General features: G+C 49.0%; 1 protein-coding gene across 1 annotated transcript in view; it reads right to left on the reverse strand.

Moving 5' to 3' along the window:
- Positions 1-15946: 15946 nt before the first annotated feature.
- Positions 15947-26232, reverse strand: part of CNPY1 (canopy FGF signaling regulator 1) — a 59043-nt gene continuing 48757 nt past the window's right edge. Inside the window, exons 3-5 of the mRNA XM_025993897.2 lie at positions 24831-25034; positions 22934-23030; positions 15947-18949 (exon numbers count right to left, since the gene is read on the reverse strand). Of these exons, the coding sequence (XP_025849682.1) occupies positions 18912-18949; positions 22934-23030; positions 24831-25034 (339 nt within the window). The 3' untranslated portion in view covers positions 15947-18911. The remainder of the gene's footprint in view (positions 18950-22933; positions 23031-24830; positions 25035-26232) is intronic.

Raw genomic sequence — 26232 nt, forward strand, 5'->3', positions numbered from 1 at the left:
CCGATAGGCAGGCTCTGCAAACAGGCCTCACCCCACCCTGGGGAGCGCATACAGGTGCTAAGACAGCATCTGCCCTAGGGTGGGGATGGGGGTCCTGCCACTTTGTAGACCTCTTGGTCTCACCCCAGCCCTGCTCCAACCCCTGGCTGAGTCCTGTCGGCTAGTCCCCTCTTAGGACACGTTAGTCTCCTTTTTTTTTTATAAGATTTTATTACTTATTTATTTATTTTGAGAGCATAAGTAGGAGAGGAGCAGGGAAGAAGGAGAGAGAGAATCCCAAACAGACTCTGCGCTGAGTTTGGAGCCAACGTGGGGCTCGATCGCAGGACCCAGAGATCACCATCTGAGCCTAAACCAAGAGTTAGCCACTTAACCAACTGAGCCACCCAAGCACCCCGGACATGTTAGTGTCCTAATGTCTCCTCTGGGGATTCTGCTCTTCATCCTCTCCCCTATGGCCTGTCCCCTCCCACCATGTCCACTGTGAGCCCATGCTCAGGGGTCAGTGCAAGGCCTGGGCATCTCCTGCTACAAGTCTTGACCAGCTGTGCATTTGGGCAGCGCTTACCTCTGCTCTGCATTTGTCCAGCAGTGACTTTCAGGCCACCACTGTCCTTTTGTCCAGCTACTGGCTCCTCCTTGAGCCGTGACCCCAGGGTTCATTGTCCCTGAGACCCCATTTGCATCCCAGGAAGTGAGAAGTCCCCTTAGGGTCTGGGCTCCAGGTCACTACCTGCCCAATGCTTGCCTCTGGGCACAGATGTAATGACAATGTGCCTGTGGGATTTTTCTGATGAGAACTCCATCCTCCCAGTTGGACCGGGCCTCCCTTCGGTGGCTTTTGGAGCCACTACTACCTAACTGTCCCCCAGCCACTGGCCCATGCAAGCCCATGTGCTTCCAGGATCCTCCCCGGTTCTCCTCCCGCCCTGCATCTGCCGCCATCCCTGCGGACTGGCCCACCCCAGATTTGCGGGCTCCCTCCCTGGGCAGGGCCCGTCCCAGGGAGCTTCCTAGGCCATCTCTGCTTCAGTTGGGGGTCAGGTTGATGGAGCCTAGAACGGGGGATCAAGGAGGACTCTTCCTGGGGAGAATTCGTTGAGCTTTAGGTCACCCACTGGGCCCCCAGACCCAAAGAAGGTGACCTCGAGGCTGTGGGAAGGGAGACAGCCTACCAAGCAAACACGGGCCCTGCGCACCATGTCCCCATATCTGAGGCGCAGGGGTTACTGAGCATTGTCATCACTCAGCAGGAAGTTTTGGGTGACCTGTACAAAATTAATTTCTTGGCTGTCGTGTGAATTCCCAGGGGATGTATTCACACAGTTGCCTATAATGTGATGGCCTGAACACAGGTCTGCTGGGGGGATGGTAAGCCTGGGGGAGGAGAGTTGGCCAGGGTGTCCCACGCATCCCCATTCTGTCCCACCATCAGTTGCCTCTGGGGAGGATGCACTTCAGGGTGGCCGGGAGCCCCACTCTGGCTTTGGATCGCCAGCCACAGCCCAGCCGTGTGAAACTGACAGCCTCTCAGTCTGTCTGTGCCTCAGTTTCCACATTAGGCTGTTGGATGATCAGCTGCACCCCCAAGACACCCAGACACTCCTGCTGGCCCTGCCTGCATTGAGTCACCTGCTCCAAGAGCCCAGGTCTGGGCCTGTGATCAAGGGTCAGTGGTCCAAGCCCCCAGCATCCACATGACCTCCTCGCAGCAGCGTGCAAACCTCACGCCAGGCACCTATGCTCTGGGAGCCCCATGTCCTTCTCTCCAGCTGGGCTTGTCTCTCTCGTCCGCCACAATGAGTCTCAACCTTTTCAGGTAAAAGCGTCTCTTTTTAACATCCAAATACGGACTTTGAGGTCCATAACCTGATGGTCGTTATAGTTTTAGTGCTCTCTGAGAAAACACATAGACAAAACCCCAAAACCTTTGCTTTTGTCAGTCACATTAGCACCTACACGTATTCAAGGCACAATTTATATATGTGTGCATATGTATATACACAAAAATATATGTTCAAAAGCACACACACCCACAGATGTATCTTTTATCAACACATATACACACAAATATATATTTATAAACAGATACCCACAAATATATGTATTTATATAAACATATACACCCACAAATACATATATAAAGGTAAGTGGCTATAACAAAGAGGCCCCCAAATATGGTGTATTCTGTGGAGAATACAGAAGCTTACTTTTCTCAGATGACACACTTCTGCAGTGAACAGGACCTGGACGGTGGGCAGCTCTGTTCCCAGGGATCATTTGGAAACCTGTGTTCCTTCCGGCTGCTGCCCAGTAGGACTCCCCATGATGATGAAAACGTTCTGCGTGTGTGTTGTCTAGCATGGTAGCTGCTAGCCCACCAGCCACTGGGCCATTCACCATGTGGCTGGTGCAACCAGAAATGGACCTTTGGTTTTATTTCCTCTTGGCTTGCTTAAATTAGCTGCCCCCGGGGCCAGTGACACTGTGCAGGACAGCAGGCCCCACCCCAGCCCTGCCCAGCTCCCACTGGGACAGACTGCTTAGAGGGGGCAAGCCTAGGGGGACCCTGTGTCCGCTCACACTGTCGCAGCGGGTCAGCCCTGCTGCTCAGGGCAAGGAGTCGGGCAAGGGACAGACTGGGCAGCAACCGTTAGATGCGTCTAGTTGCTGTGCAGGGACAGAGGGGTCCCAGCGGACTGCTGTCAGCCTGAGCCGGGCCACCAAACCTTGAGAGGTGCTGTGTATTCTGTGCGTGAACGTGCTGGGGAGATGAGAGACTTGCAGGCTCCTGGAGCTCACTGCACACCATGGGGTCCATGACTAGAGATGGGCCCCCCACCCTGCTTTCCTCAGCTCCCACCTACCCTTCCTCATGTGATGCTGGAGCCCATCCCAAGCTGCCCCCCGCCTGCCTGTCGCCAACCTTTCTCTGATCCCCTTGGACAGGGCTCCCTGCCCCTCGGTGCCTCACGGCTCTGGGGACTGGCCCCGTGGCCCTTAGGACACCTCACCCCAGCCCTGGGCTCTGAGCAGCCTGAAAGCTTCCCACATCATAGGCAAAGGACCCAGATAGCTCTTGCCTCATACCATCTCTCCAGCAATGCTGAGAGGGCCGGGTGGTGGAGGTGGGGTGTGGGGGGAGCATCCCCCAGGAGCAAACTCTGCCCGGCGCCTTCCCCTAAGTCCTCTTCCCTCTAATGAAGCCCCAGCGTCTAGCCCTCCTGTCAACCAGAGAGATGCCAGGTCTGTCCGGCTGCCCCCTTCATCCCCACTCTAACAGGAAATGTGATCATTTCAGACTTTTTTTTTCCTAGTCCATAAATATTTGCTGACCGCTTTCTGTAACAGTGGGAGCTGGAGAGCCATGACCCCAGGGTGCTCCACTCACACCCGGGCCCAGACTGGCTGCTCCCAGCCCTCCCCGCTAGAGTGTCTCAGGCTGGAGGACGGGTTCTGTGGTCGCCCCACAGGAGCTTGACTGTTTACACACACACTTTACAGTTAGCTCCTCAACTGCTCAGAGCAGAGCTGTGTAGTCAACGCTGTTCCTCACCTGCTTTACAGGCAAAGAGACTGAGGCTTAGAGGGAAGAGTCAGGAATATAAGGCAGAGCAGTTTCCTTCTCGATGGGTGGAGTGCGGACAGGGCGGGCAGACGTCACCTGTGTTCAAGCACCGGAATGCACACCTTCCTGGGTAGGGCACTCTGCCTGGGACTCGGGTCCAGGCCCACGTGGATGCTTCCCTAGAGCTCCATCCTCTCCATTCCTGGGCGAGTGCCCGATGGCAGGGAAGGGTGTTGGTGGCCATGGGGTCCCAGACACAGTGGCTGGGTGGGAGTGTACGTTGCTAGAGGGAGGCACAGATGGTAGCAGGGCTCGGGGTGGGGGACGGTCTGCCTGAGGGAAGTCGGAATCACTCCTGCTGCTGGGCTGGGCCCAGAAAGAAGGCAGAGGACAGAGGCTGGGAGTAAGCACGGAGCCAGCCTCTGCGGGAGGCCTCGGGAGCCGGAGAACTGGGGTCAGAGCCCTGATGCCAGAGGTACATCTGGTGGCAGACGAAGGGCGATTGGATGGAGGCTGAGGGCCTTGCTGGGCACAGCAAGTGAAGGCCTTCAGTGGTGAAGGCTGAGAAACGGAGGCCGGGAGAGGAGGCAGAGGCAGACGTGCAGAGCTGGGCTTGGTGGCTAGCGGGGCGGGCCTGCTCTCGTGGAGACACTTGCTTCTGGTGGTGGAGGGAGGGCAAGACAAGGCCCTTCAGACCCCCCACCCCATCCCTTCCACACGGCTCCGGCCGGGGTGACCAAGGCTCGCGCCACACTGCCATGAGTGAAGGCCGACGCTCTGGGGCTGAGTGAGGCTGTTGTCACACCCGGGGTCCGCAGGGAAGGAGGCAGCCCTGGCATGGGAGGCATCGGCCCGGGGAACCCTCCCGCGGCCCCTGCCCCTGGCCTGCCCCTTGCTCCCGGGGATTGTCCTAAGCACCACCGGTCAGGACTTCATGGTTCAGAAGCCACCAGAAGGCAAAGGGTGAATGGAGGCCGTTGCCAGAGTCTGCGAGGGCCCGGAAGGGGCCTGTCCAGGCTGCACGCATGGCTGCGCCTTCTGTGTGCCGGGCGTCTTTAAAAGTGGGAAGAGCTGAGGCCGAAGAGAAAAGGAGGAACATCTCAGGAAGTGATGGGGCATCTGCTCTCACCACAGAGGCTCTTTTAAATTTCTAATCAGGAGCTGGGCCTGGGCCGGGAGGGCTTGGTGGTGGGGGCGGTGAGGCCAGTGGTGAGGCCAGCAGGCGCTGCTGGGGGGCAGCCGGCCCAGAGTTGAGGATGGGCTTGCTTTCAGGGAGCTGGCTGGGCCTGCCCAGAGGGAAGCGGGTCCTGACCTGCAGCACCCATGGGACCCCTCGGCAAGGCAGAAATTCCTCCCTGGCGCTGGGGTTGCCGGATGTTGTTCTTTTCCATCTTGGTACTAAGGCGTAATTTTTATACACTTCAAATTACCTGGTGGTTTTTAGCGACACATCACTGATGAGCAGGGTCTGACTGATGAGCAGGGAGCTGATGGTCCACTGAGCTCCCCTCGTGCCTCGCAGATGTCTCAGCATCCAGACACCTGTGGCCAGGAGGCTGAAGCACCTGGACTCAGGGCCAAGTGTCCAGAACCTTCTCTCTTTGTCCCTCAAGATCCCGGGGCTGCTCCTTCTAGCCCTTTCTGCCTGAGGATGGTTCGGGCTCAGGCGGTGGGTCCCAGAGGCCGGCCAGGCGCCCGCAGCACCTCTGGCCGTTGCCATGGTTAGCTGCAGGCATCCGCGGGGGCGACAGGAAACACGGTGGCGGGACTCCACAGGGCAGGAGAGGATGGCTCATGGGGAAGACGGAAATTTTTCTAAAAGTGTGCAAACAGTTTAGTGAGCCCCACAGAAACAAAAGGAGGAGACAGGAAGACAAAGCAACAAAGGGCACAGAGCCAAGCTGGACTCAGCACCGAGATGAGGCTGGAGGGAGGAGGGAAGAGCCAAGCAGGGGGGTGAGGGATGGGGCGGAGGTGTCCCCCCCACCCCCCCACACACACGGGGGACAGCGAGCGGGCAGAGAGTGTGCAGAGCATCAGAGAGGCTCCTGAGGGCAGGAGGGGGCAGCTGGGGGACGGAAGCAGGATGGAAACACGTGGACAGAACCAGTCGAGGAAGACCTGTGCGTCACTAAGGAGAGCAGGGCTGGAATTCCACACAATTGGGAAACAATCAAAGGAGCTTAGCCATCATCCAGCGGAGCCCCTTTCTTTCCCAAGCCAATGGTGAGGGGATGGCCCAAGGTCACCCCACCAGGTCTCCTGGTTTCCTCTGCTGCAAGCTCTTTTCCCTGGCACCACTTGACCTGCTCTTCATGATTTGTTCTCTCTCTCTCTCTCTCTCTCTCTCTCTCTCTCTTTCTTTCCCCTGAGGTACCCTGGACGTATAACATTACAGTCACCCAGGTGTATGGCACGGTGATTACTTGTATCTACTATGAAACAGCGTCATGTGCAGCATGGCAACTGCGGTTGGCAACACTCTAGTGCATATTTGAAAGTTGCTGAGAGACTAAATCTTTTTTTAAAAGACTTTATTTAGGGCAGCCCCGGTGGTGCAGTAGTTTGGCGCCGCCTGCAGCCTGGGGTGTGATCCTGGAGACCCGGGATCGAGTCCCACATCTGGCTCCCTGTGTGGAGCCTGCTTCTCCCTCTGCCTGTGTCTCTGTCTCTCTCTCTGTGTCTTTCATGAATAAATAAATAAATAAAATCTTTTTTTAAAGATTTTATTTATCCATTCATAGACACACAGAGAGAGAGGCAGAGACACAGGCAGAGGGAGAAGCAGGCTCCACGCAGGGAGCCTGATACAGGACTCGATCCTGGACCCTGGGATCACGACCTGAGCCGAAGGCAGACGCTCAACCGCTGAGCCACCCAGGTGTCCTGAGACTAAATCTTAAAAGTTCTCATCACACGCAGATAATTTGGTAACTATGTAAGGTGATGGATGTTTTCTAGACTCATCTTGGTGATGGCTCTGCCATATATCCAGCCTGCTTTGTGAATATGCAGTCACCCTGGAGTTCTGGGATACAGACCCTGGAAGGAGCAAAAATGATGTTGAGAGAGAGGGAAGAAGCAAATGGACAGGAAGCAAGAGGGAAGAACTCAGGCTGTGAGGACTGCATGGGGGGTGCAGTGCAAGAAGGCACAGGTAGGGGCAGCTGGAGGAGGGGGAGCAGATGGAGGAGGGGGAGCAGGTGGAGGAGGGGGAGTTGGTGGAAGAGGGGGAGTTGGTGGAAGAGGGGAGTTGGTGGGGGGGGAGCTGGTGGAGGAGGGGGAGCTGGTAGAGGAGGGGGAAATGGTGGAGGAGGAGCTGGTGGAGGTGGGGGGGCAGCTGAAGGAGAGGGAGCAGGTGGAGGAGGGGTAGCAGATGGAGGAGGGGGAGCTGGTGGAAGAGGGGGAGTTGGTGGAGGAGGGGGAGTTGGTGGAAGAGGGGGAGTTGGTGGAGAGGGAGCTGGTGGAGGAGGGGGAGCTGGTGGAGGAGGAGGAGCTGGTGGAGGTGGGGGAGCTGGTGGAAGAGGGGGAGTTGGTGGAGGAGGGGGAGTTGGTGGAAGAGGGGGAGTTGGTGGAGAGGGAGCTGGTGGAGGAGGGGGAGCTGGTGGAGGAGGAGGAGCTGGTGGAGGTGGGGGAGCTGGTGGAAGAGGGGGAGTTGGTGGAGGAGGGGGAGTTGGTGGGGGGAGCTGGTGGAGGAAGGGGAAATGGTGGAGGGGGAGCTGGTGGAGGAGGGGGAGTTGATGGGGGAGGCAGCTGAAGGACGGGGACCTGATGGAGGAGGGGAAGCAGCTGGAGGAGGGGGAGCAGCTGGAGGAGAGGTGTTAGGTATCATCTTTGTCCAGGGCACGGGGGCGGGGGGGGGGGCCTGATACAGGACTGGTGTGGGGTGTGCGCGTAAGGCAGGAGCGTACAACAGAGATGCCATCACTGGGAAACAGGAGAGGACGACACCCACAGAGGGAGCACGGTTCGCTTCCTCCAGAGGAACCACACCGCGGCTGCCTTAGAGCATCTCTGGTTCGGGAGCGATGACCCTGTGCATGTCGTGCAGTCATCTTGCTGCCATAGGATGTGAAAACACAAGGGTGGAAGTTACACCTTCGATTTATGGAACCAGTGAAAGAGCCCAATTGCCCACCTTCCCATTTGGATCACTTGTTCAATGAATAAACAGTCATGCATGGGTCCATTCTTTTTGGTATATACTCCCAGAAATGTATGAAATTTTTATTTTGGGGGCTACCTGCCCCCAGAACACTTTATTTTACACAGAATTTTGCCACATGGGACCTGAAGACCCAATGGCCTCATCCTCTGTTGCAATCAAAATATAAGTGAAGCTGGCAGCTAACACACCTGTCAATATTTCTTTTAAATTTGAACTTTCTGCAAGATAATTTTAAGCGGTCATATTACTAATCTTGTTACTATTTTTATAGTCCTCCCCAATATGAGCACCATGGATTGAATTTTTGAGATTTTTGTCTGATAAAATGAATCTTTGAATTCCCCCCAATTGACCTACTCTGTACTAGTGATTTAGGTTTGGGTTTTATATTATCAGGAACTCTTTTCCTACTTCCTTGTTTTTTTTTTCCTTTTCCTATTTCTTAAAATGCTTTTTCCAACGTCTTATGCTTTTGTTGCTAGTCTCTTTTTTTTTTTTTAACGATAGTCACACAGAGAGGGAGAGAGGCAGAGACACAGGCAGAGGGAGAAGCAGGCTCCATGCACCAGGAGCCCGACGTGGGATTCAATCCCGGTTCTCCAGGATCGCGCCCTGGGCCAAAGGCAGGCGCCAAACCACTGCGCCACCCAGGGATCCCTGTTGCTGGTCTTCTTCACTGGGTGGTTAGTGTGGTTCAATGATCTTTGCGGAAGCGTTTTGGGATGAAATCTCTGGGACACTAATGAGGACGAGGACATATGAGCCAGGGCTGACTGGTTATGCCTTCCGCACCCAGTCCTGTGTGGGGTTAGCACCTGCTGCTTTGCCTTAGACCAAACGGTGAGCCTCTCAGCCCAGAGAAGGACCCAGTCTCTTCTCTAAACTAGTTTACTTCCTTCTGTTTAGCTTACGTTCTTCATCGGGTTCTGCGAGTTCCGGCAGGGAAAGTGCAGCCTGTTGTCACTAACCTATGACCACCAGCAACTTACCAGTTCTTTCCGCTACAGAATAGACCTGGTGATACCGTGGGAGGATTCAGCAGTGCCTGTGACCCTGTTGCCAGTTTAAGTTTTTGCTTGCTGTCCCATTCGTCCACATACAGTGTTGCATTGGTTTCAGGTGTACAATGTAGTGATTCATCACTTTCACAACCACCAGGGCTCACAACAGGTGCCCTCCTCCATCCCCATCATCTGTCCCCCCACCCCTACCCCCACCCTGTGACCAGCACTGTGTTCTCTGTAGGTAAGAGTCTGGTTCTTGGTTTGCTCTGTTTTTCCCTTTTGCTGGTTTGTTTTGTTTCTTAAATTCCACCTGTGAGTGAGAGCACAGGGTATTTGCCTTCCTCTAACTCATTTCCCTTAGTGCGATACACTCTTGCACCCCTATTGCCAGTTGAAACCACAGAGACTTTCGTATAGAACTACAGTTACTGCAGATACAGCGGAAGAGCGTTTCTGCTCATTGCTCACCTCAAAATCATTGATTAGACCTGTGAGTGCATCTTCTTATCTAATTTATTAGTAAAGAAAGGCATCGGCAGCCTGGGTGGCTCAGCGGTTTAGTGCCTGCCTTCAGCCCAAGGTGTGATCCTGGAGACCCGGGATTGAGTCCCATGTTGGGCTCCCTGCATGGAGCCTGCTTGTGTCTCTGACTCTCTCTCTCTCTCTGTGTCTCATGAATAAACAAATAAAATTTAAAAAAAGAAGAAAGGCATCACAATTAAAATATATTTTATAGGTATTTTAATCTCCTCGGGTTTCTTGTGATCTTGTATATTTTGTTTTATGCACGCATATGTATTCATCTAGGAAGGGCATGACCATGGGCTTCCCAAGGCTGCCAAAAGGCTCCATGGCATGAAAAGAGGTTAAGAAGCTGTGCTTTAGAGGGATGTTGAGACGTGGAATGCACGTTCACTAAAGGGCCAGCAGCTCTCTGGGGCCAAAGAAAGAAAAGGAAGTTCAAAGAACAGTGTCTTTACAAGGAGAACAATCAATGAAGTAGCTCTGAGGAGCAGAGGGCTGACCCTGTGGCATTACCCTAAATTATTAGTATTCAGTGCAGCCAGTCCTGCAGGGTGGTTTTGGGGCCACTGCTCTCAAGTCCAGCTCTGCCTGTGGCCGTGGGCACGGCATCTGGCCACCACCACCTGGCCGCACCCAGCTTCTGCGACCCCATGAGCCACGGCGATTGTCCCCACCCTGAGCTCAGCCCCCATATTAGGGCCACATCCTCTGCCTCTCCTTGACACAGTGTTTCCTGACATGATGCCACCCATGGACAAGCCCACATCTGAGCAGCAGCGGTGCCGCCTCTAGAGTCCTGCTGTCTGTGCAGCAAACTGCTGCTCTGGTGCTCCGTGCGCAGGGCTTCTGGGGGCATTGCAGGCACCGAGCCCAGGACCCTGGTCCTCTGCCGCCGTGTTCTCACATCAGAACCCGGAGGACCTCCATCTCAGGGGCCCACCTTCAGTGCATCGGAGTCCCCCCTCCCCCAACGCTGCAGGTACACTGACGCTACAGTCGGGACACCGGGACCTTTGAACCAGGTCACTCAAGTCTCTCCAGACCCTGGTTTCCTCATCTGCAAGGTGCAGATAAGAATTGGCATTAAAAAAAAAAAAAAGAATTGCATTTCTTTCTTTTTCTATTTTTTTTAAAAGATTTTATTTAGTCATGAGAGACACACAGAGAGACGCAGAGACACAGGCAGAGGGAGAAGCAGGCTCCATGCAGGGAGCCCAATGTGGGACTCGATCCTGAGACTCCAGGATCATGACCTGAGCTGAAGACAGACACTCAACTGCTGAGCCACCCAGGCATTCCCAGAATTGTATTTCTGCACAAAGCTGTGTGACATGGTGCCGGGAGAAGGGATTGCAAGGGCCGTGCTCATGCTTATCCCCAGCACTGCTGTCACGGGAGCAATGGGGTGCTTGCAGGAGGCCCAGCCTACCTGGCAGGTGCTCAGCCCCACATCCCAGGGACTGGGACATGTCAGGCATGCCAAGAGGGGGCTCGGGCTGGTCCAGGTCATCTTGTCCTTGGACTGAAGACACAGAATGTCCCAAACGGGAAAAGACTTTCTGGAATCCTCACATATAGGGGACCAAAGCAGGAGGGCAGGCACTGTTCTAGACTCTGATGGCATCACTGGTCCCATGGGCCCAGGGTCGTCCGAGCCCTTTCTGCCGTGGCAACAAACCAGCCGAGGGGGCAGGAGCAGCACTGTGGTGAACCCCCTTTGGCGAACCCCCTGGCTCACACCCCCGTGCCCGGCACCAATTTCACAGGTGCTTATCCTCAGCACTTTCGGTGTGCAACCTCTGTCAACGGGAAGTTTTTTTAATCTGCTAAAGATTCAGGTAGATATGGGAAATGATCTGAGTGATCTACTATGGGAGACGGGGTGAGTACAGGTGACATGCGCTCCAGGAAATAAGTGCTTTGCAGCCATGACAGGTTACATTGCAGGAGAGTATCGAACAACATGAGAAGAAACTCATAGCACTTTGAGTGGAAAGGCTGGGACAGGGAACAACAGGTGTATACACCTAATCCACACACACACACACACTCCCACCAGTGCACATGCATGTGTACATACATACATGATGCAAACAATTATCTGAGTGACGGGACTTAGGAACATTCTTATTTTCTTCTTTTTAAATCTACATTTTTCTGGGCAGCCCGGGTGGCGCAGTGGTTTAGCGCTGCCTTCAGCCCAGGGCGTGATCCTGGAGACCCGGGATGGAGTCTCATGTCGGGTTCCCTGCATGGAGCCTGCTTCTCCCTCTGCCTGTGTTTCTGCCTCTCTCTCTCTCTCTCTCGCTCTGTGTCTCTCATGAATAAATAAATAAAATCTTTAAAAAAAATCTACATTTTTCTAAATATGTGTATTTCTTTTTACTTATAAGAAAAAACAGAGGGCGTGTGTGCGTGTGTGTGTGTGTGTGTGTGTGTGATTTCCATTTTGTTTTGTCTGGTTTTCAAGAAGAAAACCCAAGTGCCTTCTCTGCACCCTCCTGCTCGGGGCAGATGGAAGCGGCTCCGACCACCCCTACCCCCGTCTAACACACAGCTTGCTCTGATCTGAATGGCACCTCCCAAGTGTTTGTTTGGAGGACCAAGGGTTCCCACTCTGTGGCCTCTGGGACCCCGACGTGCCCTGAGGCCTCCAGGAGGAGCAGGGGCAGGAGGCACTTGACCATCTTGAACGTGGTCTTCCAAGGAGAACGGAGGAGAGACAGACCAGCAGTGCCTGCTCAGTGGGCTCGAGACTGAGCAGATCAGGCTGGCAGATAAACCAAGGATGGAAGTCCACAGGGTCAGCTCGATGAAGGGTCCCTGGCTGAGCAGGTCCCTCAGTTCGTAGCTCCAGTCGGAGACTCTCTCCCTACCCGAGGCTTTCAAAGGCAAGATGACAGGAATGTGAACAGGTCACAGGCCCTTAATCAAATAGATAAAAACTCTAGAGGGGTCCAAGGGATTTCACGTGCTCTCCACCACCCTGGGGACCCCCCGTGCAAAGAAAAGTTAAGTGCTTTCTATTGTATCAAAAATCAGCAAAAGGAGACAAAATATTTTTATGATCCGAGTTTGTGTTTAGCTTGAAGGCGAGCAGGGAAGAAAAGGCCTGTGGGACACCCACTCGGTAGCGGCCCCGGGAGAGGCTCGCAGGGCCCAGCGTTCTTGCAGGCCTGTCTGCAAAACCGCCAGCTGACCCAGGTTGGGTCCCGCTCTGTCTGGGCTGGGGTCACGGGCCACCTGGGAGACACCGTCCCCCACCAAGGTGCCACCAGGGGCATGGAGGAAGGACCACCCAGCCACTCCCCACCCTCACTATGGTCTCTGCCTCTTCCTTCTCAGGGCAGGGGACCCTGGGGGTCCAGGTAAGCTCCCCCTAAAGGCCCCTGGGCAGGAAACACATTTCCAGCCCCCACCTCTCATCAGTAGGGGTCTGGTCAGCATTTTTTCTTGTCACCAGTGAGGGGGGCGGTCCTGGGTCTGCCTTTCCCACTGTGACCTCAGAAACGTGGTGGCTTTGGAGGAGGTGACCTTCTCCAGACAAAAACGAGGACCCCATCCTTGTCCAGCACATGGAGGGCACCTCTGGGGAGGTTTCCACATGGGCCCCCTTCCCACAGAAAATCCCCAAATTCCCATCTGAATGTGGGGGGGCCCTGCCCACCACCTCTCTGCCTTTCCCTGGGGAGCCTGACAACCTACAGGGGTCTGATGAAATGTGGCCGTCAGCAGGAGGCTCGTGGAGGGGGCAGTTGCTGAGGGGGCACAGGGGACAGGGGCACCTGACCCCTGAGGCAGGCGGCACCGAGTCTGCGTGAGGCTGGCCGGCACTGTCCACGCAGGAGGAGGGCTCGGGGTGGGGAGCCTCTCCAGGTTGGTGCAGGGCTCACTCTGAGCTGCGGATGGAGCTCGGATTTAGGGGCCAGCCTGAGAGAAGAGCGGTGAGCTGGGCTCACATCAAGGAGAGAACAAATGGAAGGGAGCCAGGGCTTTGTTTGAGCCTGATGGGCTGACCGTGGTGTTTGCTCGTCTGGGATCTGGGACGAGGCCGGCTGGACTCCAGGCCGCGCTCCCGCTGCTCAGGGCGAGGTGCAGGCCAGCGCGGGACAAAGGGCTGCCCACCTGGGCCCCTCACCTGCCTCGGAGCCCGCTGCCCTGGGGGTCCAGGGCCCAGGGGCTGGAGTCACCCGGCTGTGCTCCCCAGGGGCCCCTGAGTCATCATGTCACTGCGTGGTTGCTCAATACCGGGTTAGAGCGCAAGAGGATGCTGCCGTCGTTGGGAGTAAGTTAGGAACAAGAAGAACAAAGACTTAGCTGGGGTTGACACTCAGTCACCACGTAGAGGGGAAAAGCATTTCTTAAAAAAAAAAAAAAAAAAAGATTTCTTTTCTGAAGGTTCAAAGTACCTCACTCAGGAAGGTGGAAAGGGAGCAGCTTCTATTTGGCCATGTTGGAGCGTGTTGGTTCTAACAGCGGTGCTGCTCCGGGGTGGCTGCGCCTCTGGTGCCCGGACGCAGGCCGGCGGGGCTCCCCGTGGCCTGGGCACAGAGGGCGGCAGCGCCACCGCAGACACACAGCGGCCCGCCAGGCACACCCGCGCCTCAGCCTGGAGGCTTCCACTCTGGAAACTGGTCCAGGCTTCAGCACCCACAAAGTGTACAAAATGGAGCTAATTCACGACATCTCCTGTTCACCACTTGGGGTGTTGCTAAAAAACAAAAAAACCACCGGCCCCCCCACCCCCCTGCTCAAGTGGCCCTTTAATCTTATGGCATTAAAATTTAATCACCACTCTGATTGCATATAAAGGCAGTTCAAGGGTATATTTTCACCTTAAGGTCTAATAATTTAATAACGCTTATTGAACGTGCATTTGTATTAGACTTCGCCCTGTTTTAATACCATGTTGCTTTAAATAGGGTCCATTTTTAATGGGGGCCAAATAGTCTATTTTTTGGTTCTCTGCTCTCTTCTACAAACCACAGGGCATGAAGGTGTGTAATCAGCGCTCTTTGATGAAGAACAACAGAGCCATAAAGATCATTTCTATCAGACAATGAACATCACCTGATTGAAATCTTCTCTCTCTGTCGACAGCGGTGTCACCTCCAGGATTATCATGAGCCTTTCTGGGTTGATATCATAGACTATGCTGTAGAGAAATTCCCACTTGTTCGGAAAGCGGCTTTGAGGCAAACCCTTAATATAAAATGTCAGGAGTACATCCTAACTCTTCAGGTGCCAACTTCGCTATTCATGAAGTTGGAAAATTGGTATTAATATTTTAACTTATCACTTACAGGATCTTTCCGAGTCTCAGCCATGCTTAATTAGCTGACATTGGGCATCCGACCTTCCATTATGTAACTCGCACGCCTTAGATATTGGTTTATTAAGATCCCCGAAAAGGAGGAGGAAGTTAACTGGAGTCTCTATCTGCTCCGAGGGAAGGCGCGCGCCTCTGAGTCGTATCATAGCTCAGCCAAGTGTGCAGTCGGCTGTCGCCTACGCAGTGGTTTGAGGGAACGCGGTTCTCTCTGTCCTATTTAATCACTCACCTCACTGTACTGGCTTCTACTCTGTGCCATTATGTTTTGGGGGATACAGTTTTGACCCGTGGCTGGTCAAATCAAATCTGTGGTCCATAATAACGAGCCCTATCACAATGCCATTCTGCTCTACTTCTAGCACAGCCTCATAGCTTGTTGTTCTCCAAGAACTTCTTAGCAGATGAAATGTGCTTTGTAAAACTATCCTGCTGTTGTGAGGTAGGATATTTGCTTAGATGTGTTATGATTTAGGGTATTTTTTTTTCTTTCTTGAAAATCTTGAACATCAAGATTAAGGATCACAGGAATGATTTTTTTTTTTCCTTAAGGAGTTACAGGAATTTCTAGACATGTTTTCCTCTGAGATCTCCACCTTGGAGCCATCCCAGCCTCAGCTGACTTCCCTGTGCCCGGATTTCTTTCTATCTGCAGGCGTGCGTCTGTGTTTCTATCCTCCCACCCGTCTCCTGAGCCCTCCGAGAATTCAGAAGGGTGGAGAACTGTAGCTGATAGTTCAGATCCCACATCACAAACTGTCCTTAGGAAGCCAAACTGGATTTTTCAGGTAATGTCCCTACAGACAAATGAGCTCATAGTGTATTAAATGTAATCACCATCTCCTTCAAGAAGGGTAGGTCCTGAAAATGGACAAAATCAGTGGGCCATTCCTCCTCAGCAAATACACGTTCAGGGCCAGGGGCAGCACATATGATTCCAGAGAGGACACTGTCACCTGCTGGATCTTTTCCTTGGTAACTTAAAGGCAATGACTGTCTATGATTCTGTATTTCAGTTTCATCTATCTCATCAGGTCTTTTACCTATTTGGTTCCTAAATGTAGACAAATAATCTGAGGAATTTAAGAAATGTATAAAGGTGCATTTAGTTATAGGCAGAAAATCAAAACAAAATGCACACTTGTATCTAACAGGTATTGTGACAATTTAATATCACTGCTAATTGCATTTTGGTATAAAATGATGCAACATGTTATTGAATGGGCTTCAAGATTTAAGATGAGCTCTTTTAAGATTAGCTAAAAAAACGTGTATCAAATTTTAAAGCAGGCCACAAAATCACATCAGAGAAGAGCTTTTTCTCATATTCCATTATAATCTGAATTTTAAGATTGATAGTTTAAAATTCTTTTATTTAGATAAAGCCATTACATATATGAATAAATATCAACCCCAGCAGAGAAATAGGTAGAACAAATATAACCAGCTATTGACTCTATTTTTTAAGGGCTTGTCTTAGTAAATAAAGTATTGATCTCTCCCATTTGGGACTTGGGCTCAATTCCACTTTCCACTCCTTGGTGAAATGGATTCATTGGTCTTGGCTTATTCTTAGAAAGTAGTAATCCACATAACAAAATATAAACAGTGCATCAGCCAATTTGGTTTCTCTTTATGAGAACAGGTTCCCAGCATCTTCCAGGGAGACCCAAAGAACCTGTCTCATAAAGCACATCTTGAAACCATTGCTTCAAATGTGTCTACCCTCCCCGTTATTTTAATGAGTATCACACCCCACCCCCCACATACACACACACTTTTTTCCTTCAGGAAATTTCCTGACCCAGAATTAGGTTGCTTTTCATTGACTCTGAGAAACTTTTGTGCCACACTCTGGGCGCTGCCTTTTTTTTTTTTTTTTTTCCCAGGCTTTTTGCTTTGTTTTGGTTTGGGTCAATAAACGTCATTAAGAAGGCAGAAATGTGGCTCCGAGGGATGCTAAAGCAAGCAACTACTCTGTCCCATTATTGTTCATTAGCAAAAGCAGCACAACCTGACTATGCCCTACAGGGAAACTCCAGAATATTTGCAGCCATAAGAAATGCAGTGGTTTGTGTCTATCCCACAAATGTACATTTAATCAGTGACTTAGCTACAATATTCACACAACTTTAAAAAAATCTCTGGAAAGAAAAGGGAAAAGTATCGAAGGCATGAGATGTCAAACATATCATAAGAGACATGACTTTTTCCTGGGAAATAAGAAACAACTGAAAAAACTGAAAAGCCATATTCGGTGAAACCTTACATGTTCCCTATTAGAGGCAAGGTTGGTGGCTCGCTCCAGTAGGAGCAAAAGCATAATCATCCGTGAGACACTTTCGTCGGGGAAGGAAGGCATACCTCTCACGTTCACTTGGGTTGTAAACAGGAGCCCACATGTTCTGTTGTGCTCTAAGCATCAGCAGTGTCTAGATCTGAGAATTTGTGACAATTGCTAGTGAGAGTCTGGGAAGCCTGAGGTCACATTTCCACAATTACAGATGTTCCAGCTTTGGGTGTGGTGGGGAGGACGTATCCACCAGGTTTTCCTGAAGGCATCACGTTCCTGGGCAGCGCACTTACAAGGAAGCCCAAGTTTGGGAAATGTTTACAGCTCACTATTCGAAATGTTGAATTAATCTTAAATAGACAGGTTTACATAAAGATGTAGGGACTGTGTTTTAAATCGCAACTTTACTCCGTGACTTGAAAATGGTGCGAATGATTCTGAAATCCTATTTCCGTCTTATGTACACTGCAATGCAGGTTCATGGGGTCACAGTATGCATGGTTTATACCTGGTAACCAGCTGCAGACACATCCGAAAAACACATGCCTCTCAGTTTTCCCAGATAAACAAGAGACATTAATTTTAAAAATCTGACTTCCAAAAAGAAGTGGGATGGAAGAGGGAGAAAAGTGGAAACTGCTTCCTCTTAATTTTGGTAAATTTTCCTAAGTTTCAGAACTATCCCTTCCCCAAAGCCTCAGCTGAATGTTTTCTAGGCAGTTATGTAACACATGGCAAATAGCTTTTGCTCTTCGGGCCAGCATTTAGATCATCCTCCCTAGTAAATTCTCACCATCAACAATGAGCATTTCTTTTTAAAAAGAAGTGTAGGGGGATCCCTGAGTGGCTCAACGGTTTGGCACCTGCCTTTGGCCCAGGGCGCAATCCTGGAGTCCCGGGATCGAGTCCCGCGTCAGGCTCCTGGCATGGAGCCTGCTTCTCCCTCTGCCTGTGTCTCTGCCTCTCTCTCTCTCTGTGTCTGTCATGAATAAATAAAATGAAATATAAAATAAATAAAATAAAGAAGTGTAGGATACACCCTGACATTTTAAATAATTAAATCAGATTCAATTGAATGTAAATTTAACAGAGAAAATGAACTAATTGTAATATGAGAACAGGTTATTATGTCCTGGTACTAAATGTGTTCAGTAGGTAATTTCTCATGAAGTCCCACTTCCCCACCATCTCCACACTGACAAGAACACCCCAATGGGAGAATAATAGGTTAGTTAGTAGTAAAATATACCTACTAACCGTTAGCTGGAAGTCTTTCAAAAAAAAAAAAGAAAACAACACACACACAATAGAGTTTTCAGTAAAACAAAGCATGCTCATTGGTGTCATCTTCGAAGAATACACAATGTAATAATAAATCAACTTTCTAAATCATCTGAATTCAAAAGGTATGCTTGAGAAAGGCCACTGCATTGTTCGTGATAAAAATATTTTTTACGCAATTACATTTTAGAGATTAAAAAGTTTTAAAACTCTATGTTTAAAGCTGGCAATTTGAATTTCATTCCTGATATAAAGTAAGTTGGTTTCTTTTATTGATCATCATATATAACCAGAAGTATACATAATCTGGAATTTGTGGCAATATATTTTCTTGATTTCATGACCAATCAAGTATTCAAGAAATCAAATCAAGTTCTTATCAAATAGAACATGATACTTGTAGACGTGGATAAAATATACAGTATGCATTATCAAACCCTTATTTCATTTATGAAATAGCTTCACTTTTTTCTTATTATAAAATTAAATTATTTACTCCCAAACCTGTCAGTACCCAAATCCACGAAGGTAATTTGTTTTATGCACTCCTCAGCCTCCCCTATAGAAAGAACCAAGTTTGTCATGATGCCAAACAACAGATTTTCAATAAAAAGTCACACTTGAGACAACATGGCATAAACAAGAGATATAAACTTTCTTTGCATGAAGAAATGAAGATATGAAACAGATGTTGACCTGTGGAGCTGTGGCTTTCCTCCTCACTAACTGGTAGAACTGGCATCCTAAAGCTCAATTTGGTTAGCAGAGGTTTCACAGAGGTCTGGGGAAAAAAAAAAGTTATACAGCATTACAATCACATTTAATCACAGCATGTGAGTCCCTAACTTTCTGTAAAAAACACGTTTTTATAGAAGCACATTTTAAAAACTTTTTTATCATGGAAAATTTCAAATACACACAAAGGCATAAAAAAGGGTATAATCTACTCCCCAGGACCCCAAACCTGGCCTCAACACCTGCCAATGCTCTGCTATTTTTGTTCTATCCTCCAGCATTTTTTTCCTGGAATATTTAAAAACCAAAGCCCAGGGATCCTACCATTTTGCCCATGGCCTTGGGAGTATTTAAGAAATGCTTTAAATTGGGGCACAGCATGCTTGGCATTTAACTCAAGGAGCCCTTTGATACACACTACTTTTCTAACTGGAAGCAATTAATGCCAACTCTCTTTAGAAAGGCTATGGATTCTTTTAACTACAGAATTTACGTTAAAAAGAAAATATACTGGCCTTTGAAAGTAATTACTTGGTATATTATAATTCAACACCCCCATTCGTGTTGGGAAGGATACACAAAAAGGTAAAAATGCTTTTCCTTTAAATGTAGGCTAAACATCTCAGGATACTTGGTTCCTTATTCCATATGTGGGTGACAGATTCATCAGTCTAATGGTTTCAATGTTAAGATTTAGTATCAAAGCAGGAATAACATGTATACAGAATAAATTTCTGTATTTACATCCATACCCTCACACTCCAGCTATCGAAGAGCCCCAGACACCTCAGAGTATCCATTCATCCATGATCTACAGTGGTATGTTCTCTACCATCAGTAGAATATAGCTACATTTTTTTTTATCATGACCTGATATCTTATTAAGATTTTGAAACACCATTTTGACTTCAAGACATTAAAATGACAATCTGGCAAAGCCTGGGTCATGTGCCACAAAATTTTCCATCAGGAAAATCTAATGAACTCACTTTTCTTATTTTGTCTGGGAAAAAAAAAAAAACAGATTATGTATGGGGTATCCCTATTACTCTGTCTCACACCCCAAGAACAGGATGGATTTGATAACTTTTATTTTATGCAGTGAATAAAGCTGCAGGGGCGTCCACAGACCGATCTGCAATCCTATCTATCGCCTTTCACTGAGGGTTTCTTTACTTATTCAAAAGGTGGCACATAATGTTCATGAAAATCCCACTGATGTGTTATTTTTAAATCCAAACGGTCATTTTGAATGTAACAGATATATTTTCCATCATTCTTCATTTGTCTGTTTGGGGGGGGGGTACGCTGTAGGACCCTAATACTTAAAGGATCCAGTGTTAATTAAATAGATATATAAACAATATATATACACATATAAAATTACCAAGATATATACTTTAAACCCCTTATAATTTTATGCCAATTATACCTCAAGAAAGATGGTTTTAAAATCTGTGAATATACCCTCATCTGCTCCTATGTAAGTATTAAAAAATAAAGCGAAATGAGCTACATTAAAGAGAAAAAAAGCAAAATTCATATATATATATACACATACATATAACAAACACATGGATATATGTACACACACGTATATACAAAGTATAAAAAGGGATCAACTTTCCAATTAAACATCTAGTTCTAGAAATATATATTTAAAAGAAATAATCTCCCTAAAAGCAGTATGTAGACATTTTAGCAGACCTCAAGTGTAGAAGGTCTTGCACACAGTACACACTGGGTAGCATGTTAATGTGGTTTCTGAGCCTCCCGTACACACATAAACACACACACACGCACACACATACACACACATGGCCATATCTTTAAAACATCTTTAAATCGTGGAGATCACTCACACCAAAGTTGCTGGACAATGGAACAAGATAAAGTATTACCTTGACGGAACAGGGCATGGACGCCGTGCTCTCATAGGACACTTGCTATACTTGTACATACATTACATCTGAAAGCGCCGAGTTTTTCTGCAGTGTGAGCATCTCACCTTTTACACGGGAATCTGAAACTGTCCCAGTATGTTCAAACTCACGACTTCTTTGTCACCGGGGTCACTAAGTGCAATTTTTCCCATGGGCGTTCTGCTTTAGCCTTTTCTGGCAATAATTTTTAAGTTTGAAAAAACTCCACCTTGTTATGTGGTGTTAACTTACTTTAAATGTAGGGGAAGTCTGGGTGGGGGGCGAGTCTAGCCTCTTTTTAAGATGAATTGTGCTCACAGTTTTTAATTTATGAATGGTTTAGAACATTCATAAATATGTCTCACAGAGAAACACCTGGAAAAACTCACTCCCCTGCACTATGCTAAGCCAGGAGGTGGTTACCCTTTGGGGGTGCTGGCATGGATTCTCAGTAGTTCTGAGGCACTGATGTTTATGTTTATTAGTGTAAGCACTTAACCGGTTTTTAAACAACCAAATGCTATTAAGAATTAGTTATCTCATGTTTTATTTCACACCAGCAGTCCTGCATAAATCTTAGGTTTCCACCCTATGCTCTTGTTTTTTTTGGGTTCCTGTGAATTTTTATTTCCAGTTATAAATATGCAAAAGGAGTGAAAAGACGATATTATTAAACTCAAGAAGTCAAATTGCTGCATTTAGGGACAGAGCCTTTCCCCCAGGCTCTGATTATTTGTGTCAAGGGCTGCTGTGAAGACTTGGTCAAACTTTCTCAGGTCATTCTGTAAGGTCTGAACAGGTGTTTATAGAGCAAATTGTTGCATTTGCCATAGATGACTATGACGAATCCAAACCCTTTGTGAGGAAAAAATAGGAAAACAGATATTTGATCATCCCATTTTTGTTCGTATCTTCAAACATACATACATCCATCTCTGACTTGTCTGAAAAACTTCCAAAATACTCTCTTTGGAAAATTGTGGCTATGCACTTACGGATGTGAATTTCACAAACTACAACATTATGTAGCTGAACTCCATGGAAAACTGGACTTCATCTTTTTATTATTATCTTTTTAAACTGAATTTTAAGCAGAAAACTATCCCATTATCTACTCAGAGCAAGAAAACTTTTCCCTGTTAACGTGGATTTATAACCTTCTTGTTTGATAACCTTTGATGACATGGATATTTGTCTACAAAGGTGCAGTGAGTATTATTCTAAGGAGTTTGGCACTAAATCTGATAATGTGGGTACAAGTATATTATACTTTATTATAAACAATTGCTAAATATCTCAAGCTTCTGCAATTGTATAAAAGCACTCCCAGGACTTTAAATCACTCCATATGCTTCGTTCATTTTGTCAAAGATATCTGAAAAGTCTTCCTGGCTTGGAAATGTACTGAGTAAGCATCGGTGACACCCCACTAGAAGGCTTACACTCTACCAAACAGGTGGAGGGCTCAAAGGGGGTAACATGTTTCAACTTTGCATAAATCAAGTTCTGGTCCTTTTTTTCCTGCTTCTGAGTGTGAGTGCATGTGGGGGTGTGAGTGTAAGAATATGAGTCAAATTTTATTTTCTACCCTCTGCCAGAAAAGACTTTTTTTTTTTTTTAAAGAAGTGGATTTCTGGGAAATAAACTTGAAAAACAAAATATCCAGCACCCCTCGCAAATCAGCAAACAAAAAAACTTTTAAAATCTTGTATTAAATAAAGACCCCACCTTCTGTCATTGTAAGCAAGTCTTTAGGAGATTCTCCTTCCTGATCCAGGATGGAGAATTCCATCTCTCGGAGTTTAGAAACAGAAAATGTTTTTGGATCCATCCAAATCTGATGAGCATGTGCTCCTTAACATCTGGAAACTGAGTCCTTTAGACTTCCTTTACCAGGCAGAGGAAAAGAAGTGCCAACCAGAGCCCCGAGGTAGCCCTGTGGTTTGGTCTGTCTGTTTTCTCTCACAGGGTGTCTTTCTGATTCAGTGGAGAGCTATTGGTGGCGGGGAGACAGCAAGGCATGGTTTAAAAAAAAAAAAAAAAGATGCTGCAGAGCTGAGGGAGAAGGGTGGGTGAGCGGAGGACACATGTTACATCAGACACAGTACCTGCTTTTTCACTGCACAGCTTGTCAGCGAGGTGGTGTGCCTCCTGGGCGATAAGTGAGGATATTTCGTCTTCATGCTCCTCTATTATGGCTTCGCACTGCGGAAACGGAATAACGGCATAGGTGGCTAGATCCACACGCACGGGGCATCTCATAAGAAGCATTTACCAACACTTTCTTAGCCGAAAATATAAAATCGTATTGCCAAGGTGGTCCGTTTTTATTAGCCCCTTCGGTTTAAGACATCATTGCCCTGGATTAACTCTCTCCCCAGAATGTTAATTGCATCATGTTCCTGGGACTTAACCCACTGATTAGTCCTGTTGAAAGACAAGGGTAAGGAAGGAAAAACTAGTCCTTTGTATCTGGTATTTGGTCCTCTCCCTTAAATTGGAATGCCAAGACTAGGAAGAAATGTCTCCTGGGTGGAGCTGAAAGGTCTTCGCCTTCCGTTTTTTTTGTTTTTGTTTTCGTTTTTTTTTTTTTTTTTTTTTTTTTTTTTTTTTTTTTTTAGTACCCTTTAAAGGACACAGCTCCTCGAAATGGTTAAACCGGGTTCCCTCAGATTTAACATAATAATCCATGTTGTGGTTTTAAAACAGAGTCTGAAGGGTGAAAACAATTAGGCTTTCTCAGCAATCAAAACCAACTCATCCTCAATTTCACTGTGGATAACATGCTTGACAGTTACTTAGGCAAGTTTCTTTTCATACTGTTTAGAGATCCAGTCATAATTTCACTTTGCTCCTACCCCAAAATCTAACTTTTCAGAGGAGAGGGAGCCCATGTTCGCCCAGGCATTTAAAAATCTTAAATTCCAAGTGAAGTAAGTACATGTCTGTGTTAGAGACCCACAAAGGTTACAGTTTCAGGAACTGGGAAGCTACAGCAGGGCATTCACTCGAGACTTGCAAATCATTTTCCAAGTTCATTAAGCAAGACTTTAAAATTTTTAAATGGCATTTAAAAATATTTAAATTCCACTATAATGTATTTATTTAAAACCTGTGAAATGCAAGCACACTCACTTATTGCAATTTCTCTTCCAGGGTACTTTCAACCTGGAATTATTGCCTATACTTTTTAATTAAAATGAAATCTTCAAAAGTCGGCTAAAGCCCTTATTTCAGGGGTTCAGCATGCCTGACATTTTGGCCAATGTGTGAACTTAATACATTTTTTAAACAGGCTTTTCCATCACTTTGTCTGATTCAACAGCATTAAGTAAAGTGAAATATATTGGAATATATTTTGCCAGGCACACTCTAGCAAGCCAGAGGCCAGCATTCATCTAAAATAAACACTATATTGGACGGAAGTTTGGCATTAAGCCAGCTACCATACCTAAGTCTTTGTTTAACTTAGTTTCTGCTAAAATACTTGAATTAACTCAGGAAAGAAATTCTCTCTCTCCTGTGAAGCCTGAAGGGGGGTGAGGAGGATGTGTGTCACTCTTCCTCCATCATTTGGCGATAAATATTTGAAAACGACATTCATTTTAATTTAGACTCTAACCTAGGAGCCTCAACCCCTGATTCCTTCTGTGGGAACCTGGAGGAGACCTGCCCCAGCCACAGGACCCGCCGGGATCCCTCCCCGAGCCCCATAGGAGCACAGAAATATGCCAACTGTGTCTTAAAGTCACTGGGGGCTGCAACAGCACTTTCTGGAAAATATTTCCCATCTCCACAGCCCGTGAGGTGTTTCCAGAAAGGCAAGTTTCTAAATGCCTGCTCAACACTGAAAATGTAGCAGGACAATAAAGCAAACAGATAACAATTTAATGTTCAGTGTCTTGAAACACAACCACCCAAGCAAATAGTAAAAAAAAAAAAAAAAAAAAGGGACAAAAATGTATTCATGGAGCAGAGGATTCACCTGCAAAGAAGAGAGCTTACCGCAAATTTCAAAGGTCTGTAAGCATCAGAATAAAAATAGAATTTTTTAAATTCTTTGTATATTTTGTCTCCTTTCCTTGGAGCAAATCTCTTAAACGCCTTCTTCTTGGTCACAGGGTCTTCTTCTAGCTTGTAGTCGTTCATCCGCTCGCACACTCCATCCAACAGGTCTGCTAGGAAAGCCTCCGAGTGGGCTAAGGGCATCTGTGAAGACAACAGGGCAGGAGGCTGCCTTCAGGCGCACGGGGCTCAGGGGCGGGGAGGGAAGGCGCGCGGAGGCACTCGCCAGCCCCGGACCGCCGGGACGCCGGCCTTCCTCCTTTCCTCTGTGCACTACACCGCTACTTGCAGAATTTCAGAAGTTAGGCTGCACGGGGTTTTGGGGAGAGTGCGGGTGTTTGAGAGTGGCCGGGGGAAAAGAACTGAATTCGAAGGAGAAGGCCCCCTCATACAGGTGACCGCTTCCTAAGGCCACGGAACGTGCAGATACGGCACCGACTGCAGAAATCGGCCGTGACTGTTCACTTGCAAGAGAGCGGGGGAGGGAGAGAAGGGATAGACGGAGAGAGAGCGAGCGCAGGGAGACGGGGAGACGGAGGGAGAGGGGGAGGGAGGGCGGACAGCGGCGGGCTCGGGACGCGTGGGCCCCGCCAGGCCGAGCGCCCTCCGTGCGGGCGGGCGCGGAGGAGCGCGCAGCTGCGCCCCGGGCGCGGGCCGGAGCGGGGAGGCCCGGCTGCGGCGCGGGCGGCGCGGGGCGGCCCCGGGCGCCGGGGAGAGGGCGGCGGGGCGGCCCCGGGCTCCGCAACAGCTGGTGCCCGTCTCCGCGCGCCCCGCTCCCTCCGGAATCCGGCGAGGATCCCGAGGACCCTCGGGCCAGCGCCTCCGCCCCGCGCGGGGGTCAAAGAGCGCCCCTCGCCCTTGGTAACCGAGACAAAACCTCGGGCCCGTCTAGACAGGTCAAGGTGCAGGAGGCTGCGTCCCCGCGGCTCCTTCCGGAAGGGGGCGGGGACCCGCCAAGGGCGCCTCGGACGCGCCGGCCCGGCCTCCGCGGGCTCCTTCCCTCTCCACCCTCCGCTGATCAAAGTAGGAAGTTTGCATGACAACCGCCGTGAAAGGGGCTGCATCGCAAATGAACTCGGTTTCTGCGACGTGGATGTATCCAGACTCCATTGTCCCCTTTCAGACGCAGTGTGAACCCTTCCGGTGCCGGCGGCCGCGCGGCCTGGAGGCGCGCTCGGGGCGCACAAAGGGTCCCCGCGCGCCCCGCCGTCTGGCCGCAGGTGCCGGGGCCGCGCCCGCCCCGCCGCCCCGCCGCCCCGCAGCGCCGCCGCCCCGGGGGAGGCCTCCAGACGCCGCTGGGGAGAGCCCCAAAGAAACACCCCACTGATGAACTTTTCGCGGC

This window comes from Vulpes vulpes, chromosome 7, assembly GCF_048418805.1.
Source record: "Vulpes vulpes isolate BD-2025 chromosome 7, VulVul3, whole genome shotgun sequence".
Classification (NCBI taxonomy): Eukaryota; Metazoa; Chordata; class Mammalia; order Carnivora; family Canidae; genus Vulpes; species Vulpes vulpes.